The sequence below is a fragment of the Kryptolebias marmoratus genome, linkage group LG20 (assembly GCF_001649575.2).
Source record: "Kryptolebias marmoratus isolate JLee-2015 linkage group LG20, ASM164957v2, whole genome shotgun sequence".
In the NCBI taxonomy this organism is placed as follows: Eukaryota; Metazoa; Chordata; class Actinopteri; order Cyprinodontiformes; family Rivulidae; genus Kryptolebias; species Kryptolebias marmoratus.
The window spans coordinates 12,637,667-12,652,326 of NC_051449.1; the positions used below are offsets into that span (position 1 = coordinate 12,637,667).

The window sequence follows — 14,660 nt, forward strand, 5'->3', positions numbered from 1 at the left end:
TTTTTTTTCCCAAGTTTACAGCCTCTTGTGGCCTCACACAACAGTTCATAACAGAGTTACCTGGGAACTGAAAGTTAACTTGTTTTGCTAAACCGCCTTGGGGCTTTAAATGATTCCTTCTATACAATGAGAACATACAGATCTGTGGTGGCGCATTATAGCTTATGAATAAATATGAATACAATCTGAATATATTATGCTATAAAAAGGGGGGCCTATTTCAGGATGATCTTCAGAGGTAATATAACACACAAAACCTTGAGATCAAAAGCAGTCCGGTAATCTGTGAGGCACTGCTGCCCAGGTATGAGAAGAGACTGCTCAAAATAAATTGTCTTTAGCTAAGTATGGGAAAATAAACTAAGCGGTAATAAAAATATTTTTATTTCAGTTTCTTCAATTTTGGATGACCTTCAACAAAACCTGCATTATTAAAGAGTCTTTTTTTATGATTAGTGCAAAATCACATAATGCCAGCTCGACTGGCAAGAGGTGGTTGCCAAGGTGTGATCAGCAGCAGTGTCATAGGAGCCAGAAGAGATTTGACCCTACATCGGGGTGACTGAAAGCTAATTGCTCCCTAGGAATAGCTCGCTTTGTATGCTTGACCCCTGTGGCTAAACCTTGCTGAATGGGTATTATTTAGCAACAAAGAAGAGCAGCACCTCTGTTGTCTGTGCTGCTGAGGAGGCTAATAAAACAGTGCTTAAAGGATTGGATTATAGATTGTGGTCAGTATTTTGATGTTGTTTAATGCAACCTCTACAAAGTCAACAAAAAGAGCAGTTCAAAAAGACTCAGCTGATTTGTCTACAGACATACAGAACATACATGAAACAAGCCCTATAGGGAGAGATGTAGTCCTGTTTTGTAATTAAACAGTGCATGTCTTGTGCCCTTCACTTCACAGGCTCTGGCTATGACCTGATGCTAACCAATCAGCGAGCAAGACTTGCACTGCAGACAAGGACAACAGAACAGGGAAATTAAATTGCACTGACAGGCAGTGATTTACATAGTCACCAACTCCTTCTTCTAGCAAATTAATCACCTCTTTCCCTCAGCTGCTTTTCTAATTTTTGTCTGCAATTCTGGGCACACCAATTACAGTGCCTGTGGTGTGATGGTGAATCCATGGTTGGGAGGACATGCTGGTAATTGCGTTAACCCTGGCTGTGGGTTCACTTTGGACCAGTGTTGTGGAGTTTAAGACAGAAGGAGGCTGTCCTCCCTCTCTGCTGGCTGCTCACCAAAGTCATGATTAATTAGTCTTACAAAACAATACTTGAGCTGCACTGGTCTTGCTAAGGTGCTGTTTGTTAATTAATCTAAAATCTTCAGCCGCTGCGTGTTTTTACTTAACCTTGGCTTTTATTTTATTTTTTTTTTAGTATTTGCTGGTGTTGCAGTGCTTTTTTTTTTACATAACTGCAATTTTTAAAAAGTCACTCACTGGTGCATCTGAAACCCTGGTGGGACACGAGTAAACCTGTAAACCAGGCAGAACGAAGGCAGGGAAAGCTCTCACATTTCTCTCTTTCTTCATGACTCATCCATCATACGGGCTTTTAGATTTTATATCCAATTATTTGATTGTTTACTTTTTTTAATCCTCAGAGGAACATAAAGATGCATCAGAATGGCCCATTCAGCATAGATGTAATAATTATAGTTTTTTTTGTGTGTGTTGTTGGATTATTATGTTTAGCCCTGGATTTCAGATTAATCTGTGAGTGAAAGTCAGAAGCTCCAGATGCACCTGGTATAAACATGTGGGATGAAGGATCTTATCAAAAGTGGAAAGCTCTAAGTAGGTCAGCTCACACCTGGCATTAGTGCCCATCTCCAGATGTGTTTCAAGTGACCAACTGTGATTGGATCTCACTTCATTTTCTAATTGATTAAACATGTAAATCATTTCTGTTCAGAAAACCACATGCATTGTTTTTTTATAGACTGAAGGCAACAATGCACCTCCCATGACTAATTTAATCTAAAATAACTGTGAACATTATGCAGAGGATTTCAGTTGAGCAGGTGGTCCTTAAGGCCTCAGTTGCAACTCGAGCACAGTGCCTGAAGAACATGGCCATATGCTGCTCAGATCACCTCAGAGGGTGTCCTGACTGATCTCAAAGCAATCCTCAGTGCATCTGGGATATGTTATCACCTGCAGGGTTCTACTTGTGATCATATCTCCCAAGACTTGCAGCATATTAATGCCAGATGTGTTAGGACCAGCATTATGGGCATGATCGCAAAAGTTTATTGCACATTTTGAGTCAAAGCAAGTAAATTTCATAAATGTGATGTGCAAGTATAGTATGTCAAGCACATGAGTGCTTAGTCCATAACCCACTAACTGAAGCTTCATGCCCACAGGGCAACAGTAAGAGGGGCAGGTGTTGGAAAGATTTTCTGCATGTGCCTGAGCTGATGATGTGAAAAGGCTGTCAGTGCCCTGCAAGCCATGAAATTTGTACTTTACTTTATGTTGTCACCAAGTGGGCAACTGCACCATGTGGCTAGAAGTGTGTGTTATCTCTGTGTTCCTGGGCATACATACACACACACACATATGTCCCCTGGTGTGTTTGTGTGTATTCCTGTGTCATTGAAGCTGAGAGGGGCTGAAAGGTGGGGTCACACAAAGCCAGTTACAAAGCTCATCCGTCAAAATCCCTGTGACCCAAGTGACATTCTTTCAGCTCCGCTCCAGCACTCACACTATGTGGACTGCCCTGTTGTTTCTGTCATTTGTCTGTTTTCTATTAGCATCCCCATCCCTACTCTCACTGGTTTCAAGCCCACTCACCTTTTTGACTTGCTTACTTACGTGCAGTAAAATATTTATGTCCTCAAAGTAAAGGAGACAGATTCTCAAAATACACTAGGAGTAAAATGGGTCCTGAGACACTGTCTTTTATGAGTAATATTCATCTCTGTATTTGCCTTGCCATGCACGTTTGTCCCCCATGTCTGATTTAATTGTTTTGCTCTAGTAACCTTCACCTCCCTTCACACTTTGTAAACTGTTCGTCAAAATGTTGGGTAGCTGTTTCAAGAAGGAAAGTAGAGAGGTTCACACTCTCCTACTCAGGTCCCCAAATTCCCTTCACAAGTAAGAGTGAGCAGTAAAGGGACCAAACATGATCTCCATCAAACTAGCCACTGAACTGCTTTTGGAACTAAACACAACAAAATCACAGGCATCCCACTTCAAAATGTATTGCTTTTATGTCTTCACTTTTATCTTATCAGTCTAATTATATTCATCATAGATTGTGCATAATTGTTGTAAATTAAGCAGCATAAAATATCCATAAATTGAAGTAAATTTAGGATATAAGTATGAAATAAATGTTGAGCAGTTACAGGTTTTGATAAAACAAACAAACATGATACTTACCTGGTTTCTGCAACAAAGAGCTTTCAACTCACTAAAGAATGTGATTTACACCTTCTGTCATATTTGCCAAAGTTAGTTTAACGTAGGCTTTGATTTGCCATCTGTGACTGACTGTATTTGCATCTTTACAATGAAACAAATCATGCTCACATAATCCTGCTCACTAAATCAGAGGAAGAGATACCTGATCTGTGGGTGAGCTTGTTTTCCATAAAGCGCCACACTAAAGACTGTAGTGTGACAAAAAAGAGATTTAATCTGCTGGTTAACCAAAGCTGAGCATTCTCAAAGATGTTGTTTTTCAAGACAAAAGACATGTCATGAATGGCAAGCATCTGTACTGAGGTCAACACTGACTGAAATAAAATATCCATATTTAATGTGGGAATGACGGATATACAGTATGTCATCTTAGCTTATGAGCCAAATGATGTCATTCCCATCTTTTCACATTGTAACCTTTTGTCATAAGTGCAAAAGTGAATTCTTAGACAACACATAAAGATTTAATGATTTTTGTTTCTAGAAAAGTAAAATGGTAACTTAGAAAATGTAAATTTTACTACAAGTAAACAATTTTTGGAGCTAATAATCAACAAGTTTTTTTACATATATAATGTTTTTCTTTTTTTCTTTTTTTAATTTACACAAGTTTCGCTCACCAAAGGAAGGGGTTTTTAAATTTAAGTACATGCACATTAGATTATGTTCCTCTATGCATAGAACAAACAATTAAAAATCATTTGTCTGAATTAGACCAACAGTTAGACTTTTTGCAAACTTAAATTGTTCATTCAGTTCACAGAAACATCTATAAGGATAAAATGTTTTATTTTGTACTTTTGTTAACAATTGTCAATGATTAACTTAAATTCAGATCCAGGAATGAAAAACAAACTGGACATCTGCTTTACAATGACCACTAGTCAAGGTATGAAGCCACAATACACTGATTTTAGCTTTATATTGTTCTTGTTATAGGGTTCCTTATAACTGCTATCCCAGTAGCATTAAAAGGACAATTGAGTCTATTCAGGATTTGCTCCAGTTTGATAAGACTGTAAATGTAATTGCCTATATCCCACATCCTGTGAAGATATTATGGGACCAAGGTCACTTTCTAATAATAGAATTTAATAGAACAAGTAAGACAGAATACTATCTGGGTTTATTTTATGATGTCAATAATTTTAAGCCCATAACGTTAAGGTCCATTAGTAAGAAGATAAAGTTAAAAATTTTGTTTAGCTAAATGCAGCTAAATGTGACTAATTAAGGCAATGGGGGGATGGGGGCAATTTATGAAAAGAAATATAAAACTTGTATAGAAAATACTCGCTGAACAACATTTAACAAAAGGTTAAATGAATGAAACATACATATATATATATAAACACAAATATGGCTGTCTGGCACTGGCATAGAGCTGCAAACACAACAGAATTGTCGTATATTCTTATCCAGAGAAGCAATAATAACCCAGGCAGCATATGAAAAAGTTGCATTACATTAAGTCAAAGTAATCCAATTAATGATATAACACGGCCTGTGTTTTTTTTTTTATTTGTGTTCCTAAGAATAGAGAAAAAAAAAATAAGTAAGCAAAAGCACGTTGAAATCATCTCTTGCTAAAAGCTGTGTTGAGCTGTAAAAGTACAATTCTGCGTGTGTAAATGTATCCATCTATAGCCACTGTATTCTTTTCAAGGTCTCAGTAGATGGAGTTTATATCTGCTGATACTGAGTGAGAGGCGGTCGACTCTGAATAGACCTCTTGCAGCCTGTTACAGATCCAACACAGAACTTTAGAATCACCAGTTAAACTAACATTCAAGTTTTTGTACTGTGGGAGGAAACTCAGAGTACTCAGAGAAATCAAATTTGGCACATGCAACATCAACACAAGCAGAATCTAACTGAGGTTTGACTCAAGAACCTTCTTGCTCAGAAACAACAGTTCTACCCTCCCTCATTAAGATTGAAAAGTGTCAGAAGAATCTAAAATTTACTGAAAAATACATTCAATTTCTCTACTGTAGCACCACACAGTTAAAATTCTCTCAGGTGCAATTTATTAAACAAGAGCTGATTACTTACATGACATTAGATGGTTATGACTAATAATACTCCATATTTCTAAAAATATGATCCTTCTGTGACAACAGAACAAATGTCAACAAACAAAAAAAAACAAAAAAAACAAAAAACAAATATGTATTAGTTGTTTGGGCAATTGATTGATTTCAAATAGAGTAAACCTTTTAGTTTTTTCTGATATTGCCTGTAAGATTTTGTTTGCTGTCTGCAATCATAACTAGTACTTATAAGCTAAAGTAAGGCCTGGAACTTACAAATCAAAGCTGATCAGAGCTGAAAAATTCTTAATAAGTAATGCAATTTTTTAAAGATACATTACATTCTTATTACATTACAAACTTACAATCTTGACTTCTTTAAAGTTTATTATAGATTGTGTGACTTTATATAATTCCTTTGTTTAAAATAGCACATGAAACTTTAAAACTATAATAATTATTCTTTACTTCCCATCAAAGTATAACCCGTCTGTAATTCAGTTTCTTGCTGCAGTTTTTTTTGAAAATGGATCAGACAGTAATATTTGTGCAAGAAGACACTTTTTCCATCCTAATCATTCTGACTATGAGTAGTTAAAGGGGTACCTTGTCTATGATATGTATGTTTTCATTCCCTTCTGTTATCTTTTTTCTTTGTGTGGAGAATTCCTGAAGTTCCCTTATTAACCAAACTCAAAATTTAAAAGGATCCTTGCTGAATGTCAGACTGTTCGTGATCTTTAGAATGCATAATAAGATCTGTAAAAGGTTTCTCTAGAGTTCGGCACTACTTCATTGTTTACATGTTGGAAGACCTATGTCCCTGTTTCACCAGACATTCCCACGAGTGCCTGAGAAACCTACAGCTCAGTCACAAAATGACCTTCTTCTCTCTTTTCCCTGTGCTTTTTTTTCTCCACATCTTTTCATGTCAATCATCTTCTCTGCCTCCTTCAGCATTTTTCTTTTTTTTTTTCTGTCTTTATTTTTTTTTTTGGGCAGACATCCAGGGCAGATTGTTGCTTTCAGGATTTCATTAAACTATGTTGATGGAGCACTCTGCCCAGCCTAAGTAAATGTGCTCAAGCCCATTTGAGTGTGCATTGTTTGGAAATGGATTACTGAAGTCAGTGAAGGAATGGCAAGGAGAAGAGGGAATGGGGGAAAGAAAAGAAACAGGGAGCGAAAGATCTACATATTTGTCTTCCAGATGGCTTAGAAAGTTTATTTAGAATCAAAAACAAAGTAAATAAAAAGTAATAAATAAAAAAAAGCTGAATAAAAACAACAAGTGCTGGACTCTTCTGCAGTAGGCTTATCTGGGATGTTCTTGCATGTTCGTGACAACTGTTCATTGGATTGTGGCAGCTATATGTGTACTGAATTTTGCCTTATTTCCCATCAGCATGTCAGTGACAGACTACATGAAGTTATCTGCACATTAGTGGCTCTGTAGCTCAGACTACAGCCGAAGACTTGACAGATGTTTCATATCCTTGTTATGTGTATCACAATCTAAGACACACATTACCTGACCAGCAAATGTTTGTCCTTCGTCTCTCAGACCAGGCTGTCACAAGAAAAAAAAACACAGGTCCCGCCACGATACCTCTAAAACTGACAGTCCCAGCACATCTCCTTCACCGTCACACTTCAGACACATCGCGAGCTGTCACTGCTGGTCATGACCTGTCAGAGGCGGTCACAACCAGGTGGAGCCAGTCACGTACTGTAATCTCACTTTGTTGATATAGAGATGACAGCCCACTCAAATGTTAGCTCAGGGTTTTCAGGATAGGAATTCTGTGTGCAAACATGGCTAGATGTGTTATCCACCCGCATATGTGGGAAGGAACTTTTGTGTGTGTGTGTGTGTGTGTGTGTGCCACATTAATTTAGTGGTTTTACACCCTTAGGAATGCTCACTTTTTATTTAAAGTGCCAAAACTTATCAACCAGAAAATTGAACCACCCGATATTGCTAGAAAATCAAGCCCTGCTTGTCACCTACTGTACTTATTATACGTAGAGTTTTGTGAGGTATATTATTAGATTTTTCTTAACTCAAGGCTTAGAAGCTGTGCGGCTGCAGTGACCATAAAGTGGGGCTCGTCTACACACAATCTGAGTTAACTGTCTGAGATAATAGGAGTGTTGAATTCTGCATTATAAAGCAATATTTCACTTCAATGCAAACAGAAAACAGCTTGTTCTGTTTTCAGTAGTCAGCCCTGTATAGTTTCTCCCATGCTTAAAGGCTTTCAGAAGCTTCAGAAACCACTTCTCCTTTGGTGTTGACATTAGGACTGTTTTTAATTCCCATCATCACTTCTTTGCCCCCAACCAATTTCCCCCTAGTATTGATGCTCTTTGTACTAAAAAAAATAGATTTTGTTATGTTTTTTTGCCTTCTTCCCTGTATTCATGAGCTGTTCAGCACTGCATGTTATTGAAGCAGGATTTTGGCAGAGCTATCACTGGCCCACAGCAGTAATTACTGAGGGTGTGCATAGCTGCGTCTGACTCACCCGGCTTGGAAATGTTGTTACAAATGTCTGTCTCATTGGTGGCTGACTAGGAGCGTCTTGTGAAACCCTTGTCTTTGTTCAGACCATTTCAGCGATGCTCAGCTCATATCCTAACAGGGTCCTAGGGCGTGGGACCAGATGTATAAACTGAGGAGAACAGAAATCTTGTTACAAAGAGAGAGTATAATAGATTTGCTAGAAGCAAGTTGTTGTTTTTTTTATTTTTTTATTTATTTTTTGTTACTCCGCATTTATTTCTTCATTTTTTTTATCTGATGCCTGTTCATTTGAACAATTTTTTTGACATGACATGAGACATTTTCCCTGAAGAAAAAAAAAAAAAAAATAGGTTGGTCGTTCTAAAATATATTTTTGCAGAGTAGATATTTGTCCCGTATCTGCGTAGCTCTCCTCCATGCCCTTTCCATCATTAGAATGGGCATGGAGGAGAGCCCTGGGCTTTCAGTTTAGATGAAATGATTCAGATATGAGCTAAACTAAATTATGAGCAGAGCACTGAAGTCATGCGAGTTTACACAGCCTTTATTCACTTATTGATCTCTTCTTCTCACCTTATTTTTACTTTTTCTTTCACTTTTTTTCTGTCAAATACCCAGAAAACCAAATGTTGCACCTCTGACTGCTTTTTTCAGTCTTTTGTGTCTGTTTTTATTTATTTTTGCTGATGTCCTTGATGAGGCTTATACATGTCTTTTTGCAGTGTGTTCTGATAGCAGACCCCTTTTACTGTCAGATATCAGACCTCTCTTCTGGGTCAGCAGTTTTTTTTTTCATGGTCAAAAAAGAAGTTCTCCACTTCAGCAACATAACACTAACCTGTAATGCTGAAAACTGTAACACAAAACTAAAAAGAGGCAGTCAGACACAAGCAGACAATATGGATAGACACCAAACAACCATTTTCTGTGTGTTATTATTCTCACTTTGGGTGGTCTGTGCTGGTTTCTCCTGGGTTTGTTTCCAACAGCGGCTTATCTCCAAATGCTCAGGTTCAGTTAATTGGCATTATTAAGCTGGTGGCAAACTCAACTCAAATGTAAGGGGGATGGAGAGGGGGTGGCTGGACTACGTGCCTGTCTGTCTATTGTTGTGTGTGGGTGTGCACGCACAGACATCTTCGTGTGTGTCTGCACACGCGTTCCCAGCTGGGTCTGTTTACATGCGTGCGTGGAATTTGAAACAAGCAGCTGTCAATTTCAGTCAACAGCACGCGTGGCATGCCTTAGGCCCAGGTAGCCTAATTACAGGCAGAAACGCTCAATGAAGGAGCAGTTGCCCAGACCTATCTTGCTTTCGTCAAACAAGGCTGCAGGAGACAAGGCGCTGGTAAATGTAAAGACAGTCGATGACTGTTCAGTCCCTCTTGAGATAGACAGAATCTCTTGTGAGTGTTTTGGCTGCAGGTGGATGAACAAAAAAAAAAAAAAAAAAATAGATGAATCTCTGGACAGAAAGGATGAGGAAAAAAAAAAAAAAAAAAAAAAGGTTGTAGCAGTCAAAACAAGTCCTAGAATAATGACTGACTTTAATTTACTTCAAGAACATTAGTTATTTCCGAACTCTGATATTTCTCTAATTCCACCATCCTCTCTTTTTTTCTTTACCCTCAGGGTGGAAAGATACCGGTGAGGTGGACGGCACCGGAGGCTATCGCCTATAGAAAGTTCACCTCAGCCAGTGACGTGTGGAGTTATGGCATTGTCATGTGGGAAGTCATGTCATATGGAGAGAGGCCTTACTGGGACATGTCCAACCAGGATGTAAGTGCTTGTAAACATCTACTATACGAGGCGTTTACTCTCAGTGTGAAGCATTTTTCTTTGAAACACATAAAGCAAAATAATTAGACTGTCAGTGATATTTAGAAAACAATGTTATAGTGAAGCACCTAATAAAAAAACCCCAAACATTTTACCCTTTTTTTCAGATATTCAGTAATTCTGCCAGAGTTTCTTCTTTCACGTAGAAACCTGGACTTTGTGTCTGTCTGTGATCCTCACAGGTTTCTACTGTACAAAGGAAGCTTCCCATAATATTTAAAAATAGTTGTATGAGCTGCTGCAATCTGCCACAGTTCCTAAAGTTGAAAAGCAAAAAAGTGAACAGCAAATAGTTATAAAAACTGTGAAAAGGTTCCTGCGAACCAGAAGCACATTTTAAGTACATTTTAACTGATCAGAGACGACAAATCACGAGGCAGCTGCTCATTTACTGTTTGAGTTGCACCAACAAAGCCACTGGGCAGACAATATGCAAAAGTATAATTTTTTTGATGATGATGATGATGATGAGTTAGTGAAACAACCCTGGACAACAAACCTCAATTGTGAAAAAAAAAACAAACAGCGTTGTCTGGTTTTCAAAAGTGAGTCCTTTCTTTGTAGTCCCAGTGTTTCTTTTTTTTTCCATCAGAAAAAAAGCTGCAGTACTCAGCTGCAGGGATTTTTTTAGTGTGCACGTGGATTTGTATTTTCAATTTATATGAATAGAAAAGCAATAACTTTCTGAAGCTTAAAAAAACATTTACAGTACTGCAGAAGGTGGCAAATTCTAAAGAAGTTCAAGTGCCCATTTCATTTGAATTTGGAAAACATAATATACAAAGAAGCAAGAGGAGAACACAATTCTCACTAACTAATACTTTTTTTAACTTTTTACCATACTTTTTCAGCCTTTTTGCCTCTTAAACATAGTCTCATGACATTTTCCTCATACACATATAAAAACTCATATGAAACAAAAATGTAAATACATTTTCTTTTCATCCTTCTTCTATCAGCTTCATCTCAAAGCACGTCACTAAAGATGTCCTTGACTCTGACTTTGAAAGTAGACTTATCACGGGCAAATCCTCACACGATCCCTTTCCTTCCTGGCCAGCTTTTGAGAGCAATGAATGATTGCTGAGAGCTCTGCTTTGTTCCCCATGTCCGCTTGGACAAGGTCCATGCTCACAGGCACAGACACAAACATGCACAACCATTGGATTTATTCCCATACTATGAGGTCCTTCTCCCTAAGCTTCTCTTTGCGAGACAACTAGCCAACCATCAGGCCTCTGTGGACCTTACTCCACCAGGAGTGTCCAACCAAGCAGATGTTGCCTCAGTGGGCCAGCAGCAAATACTGCCTGGTGGGACTGGCACCACTCAGCATGTCTGCCTCCTCAGCTCACACAAACTCACACACACACACACACACACACACTCACACACTGTCTTTTTCCCATCTTGCAGCTTCTTCCACACGCACGCAAAAGTTAAAGCCACTGTTTTCCTTCTTCCTTTTTACCCTCCTTCCAATCAATATAGCATCAAAGCCTTTTCTTAGACCCCTCCCTCTGCTTTTCTTTCTGTCTTTTCTCCATACATACCATTTGTTTGGGTTCTGCTGAGCAGCACCCAGATTGGAGTTGGCAGAAAAGTGCCTATTTTTAAGGATAGTATCTTTTGCACTGGATATTACATTAGTCTCTTATCTTGCAACCAAAGAGAAAAGATGGCATCTGCACAGATAGGTTAGACATATTAAAATTATTGTGCATGGTCCATCTGTGTACTCTTAATGTTTTGTCTTCAAAGACAGTCTGAAAGCATTTTGTAGATGCATAATAAGTATGCTTCACTTATTACATTTCATAACCTTTTGTTTGGGTATGTTTTTTTTTAAACAGACTTTAAAACCAACAATAAAGTGAAGCTTAGCCTCAAGATACATTCCCTCTACTTCAGTTAAAGTCTTACATGCATCTCAAGTTACAGTCCAGTTTACTAAACACTTGACTCCAACTGTGACTTCTCTGAAACTCTTAGTTGTTAAGTGCAGCATAGCCTGAGAAGTTTTTAAGAGGCACATGTCAAGTGGATGTACTTAACGGCTTTAATTATTTGAAATCTGTCCATTCCCCCAGTGGCTCTTACAGCACCACAGCCTGCTTTCACTCTGTTTCCTCATTGTGTCCTCCAGGACTGACATGATTGGCTAGTGTCAGGGAGAAGGGCACATCAGCCTGAATGCAAACTGTCACTTAAGCGAACTGCAGGAGTTGGGAGTGGTAGAGAGGGGTGCTGGCAGGGCTGTTGTAAGGCAGAAATGAGTGTGTCACGATTACTTAGTGGATATGTCTAATGAAATCACAGAGAACTCCAATAATGTTGTTTTTAATGAAGTACGTGTTATTGTCAGTCTGCCAGTTGGAACTGGCAGCAGTTGGATGTGATTCATTACAAATGTGATCAGAAATAAAAAAAAGTTCAGTCACCAACTTAATGTTTTTGTTGTTAAAGTTTTTCGCATTTTGTTTAATATGCTTCTTGTTGTAAAAAGTTGTACTTTTCACTTGTACTTTTAAGTTGTAACTAGATAACTTTTACAATTCTGTTTTTCTACTTCAATATGTGTTAATATCTCCATAGAAAAAAAGTAAACAATCAATCATTTGGTACCCCCTTGTTTTTTAAAATAAAGACGCAAACTTGTATCGATACAGACCTATTTGGAGGTTTGCTACTCGCTTAGAAGAAAAATAGAACACAATCAGTGCAAATCAGTTGGTGATCGCTGTTAACCTGAGTGGTATTTTTTCACATCTTTGTAAACAGTCTTTTGTGTTGATTGACAGCCACAGTTTGCTGCAAGATGTTGCTTTGAACAAACTCAAGGGGTGGTCTGAAAGATGTTGGTTGGTTTGTTTGTTTTCTTGCATATTTTATGATCATTTGCTGAAGAAGAAAATATAAATAATTTAACGTCTAGCATTGTATGAAGAGTGAGTGTCACCACTGCCTTTCATTGCAGAGTTTTAGACTAAGATCATCCTATGTTAGGAGATGACAGATTTGCAGCTGTTTGCTATTGCTACTGCTATTGCTTCAGTTGTAGGAAACCGTAAACCATATTAGGGATGCATTTGCTCAGTGTCAGCTCCTTTTACTTTAACATATATTAATACATTTTATTTTTACTTTATATTTATGATAATTAACATTAATGAGGTGATTATGAGTGCAGAAATAGCTGCAACACTAAGCAAAAATTTTGCATCTGTTCTAAGACTTTGTTCCTGTCCATATGTTAAGGTGTAAACAAAGTTTGTATTTATTCCTCAATGCAATGTTTACAGGTTATATATTTATCAAGGAAAGTTGACTTTTCCCATGTTTTAAAGCAAAATATAATACAAATTATCTTCCTTTTGTTCCGTAGGTGATCAATGCGATTGAACAAGATTATCGTTTGCCACCCCCAATGGACTGCCCCAGTGCCTTGCACCAACTGATGCTGGACTGTTGGCAGAAAGACCGCAATGTGCGACCTCGCTTTGCAGACATTGTCAGTACTCTGGACAAGATGATCCGAAACCCTACCAGCCTCAAAGCTGTAGCCAACATGCCTGCAGTGTGAGTAAAATGCTTTGCAAGACACAGATTCAACCTAAACTTGATATTAAGTGTATTCATATACGTTTTTTCATCTGTTTATGTAGCATTTTCACACTAACTCAGGTCTTGTATGTATTTTTTTTTGTTTGTTTTTTTTTTTTCTTTTTTAAGTAATAGTATTACTCTTTATTGCATCAAACCTGAACTTTTCCCCTCTAGTTTTTTTTTTTTTTTCCCCATTCAGTCTTAATACTGGCTTTTACCTCATAACCCTGTTAAGATGAAGCATAAATAAGATGCAAGAAAAACACATCTGAAACTCCCAGAAACATCTATTGAGTAGATTGCACTTAGGATCACAAGCATTAATTTGGCAATAATTAAATGAAAATATATTTCCCTGTTTTGAACAAACAATACAACAGTTTGGTTTTGTTTTTTTCTTTCTTGTTTTTCAAAAATCCAGTTAGGAAAAGTGAAATTGGATGTGGTCTGTCTTAAAATCATTAGGCTTCTGCAGAGATTAACTCAAACGTTCAGGTTGGCTGAGCTACTGAGGGTCATTCAGAGGCTCGAAGCCGTTTGTTTTGGCTGTGTGAGTTGGGTTGCTGCCATCTTGTCCAAGGTGAACTTTTGGCTCGAAGTCAAACTGAGTTTTAACAGTGGAGCACACTAGTCTTTAAGGTCTCTATGGAACGAACTCTTTTCAGATCCATTTTGTGCCTTATTTTGAAGATATTGTTGACCTAAGAACGACTGGACATTAACATATAGGTTGTAGTTTTTACTTTTTAGGGGGGTTTTTTTGTTTGTTTTTTGTAAGTTAAGCTAAATAAATTGTAAAGATAAAATCTCTATTTGTATCTTCTCAAACACACCCACATGAACAACAACCCTGCAGTTTTTCCTGTTTCCAAAATTCTGTTTGCTAAATATTACATCAAAACCCTTTTTTTATCCCTCCTCTGACCTCTCTCTCGTCCTTCTCCTTCTCTTCAGGCCTTCTCAGCCACTGTTGGACAGATCCATACCTGACTTCAACACCTTCAGTTCAGTCGAGGACTGGCTCAGTGCCATCAAGATGAGCCAGTACAGAGACAACTTCCTCAACTCAGGCTTTACCTCCCTGCAGCTGGTGGCTCAGATGACCTCAGAGTGAGTTTGCTTGCTTTTGTGCAAATGAAGTATTCCAAACCCGTTCGGCTGTTGATGGGCGCACTTGTATAAAATGACTCCATGTCAAGTG

General features: G+C 38.0%; 1 protein-coding gene across 3 annotated transcripts in view; it reads left to right on the forward strand.

The window, feature by feature from the left end:
* The window catches only part of LOC108245532 (ephrin type-B receptor 1-B), a 164,173-nt gene that overhangs the window by 148,220 nt on the left and 1,293 nt on the right, over positions 1-14,660 (forward strand). For all 3 annotated transcript variants that reach the window (XM_017432532.3, XM_017432534.3, XM_017432533.3), the window contains exons 13-15: positions 9,644-9,793; positions 13,239-13,432; positions 14,414-14,569. In XM_017432532.3, coding sequence (XP_017288021.1) covers positions 9,644-9,793; positions 13,239-13,432; positions 14,414-14,569 — 500 coding nt within the window. The remainder of the gene's footprint in view (positions 1-9,643; positions 9,794-13,238; positions 13,433-14,413; positions 14,570-14,660) is intronic.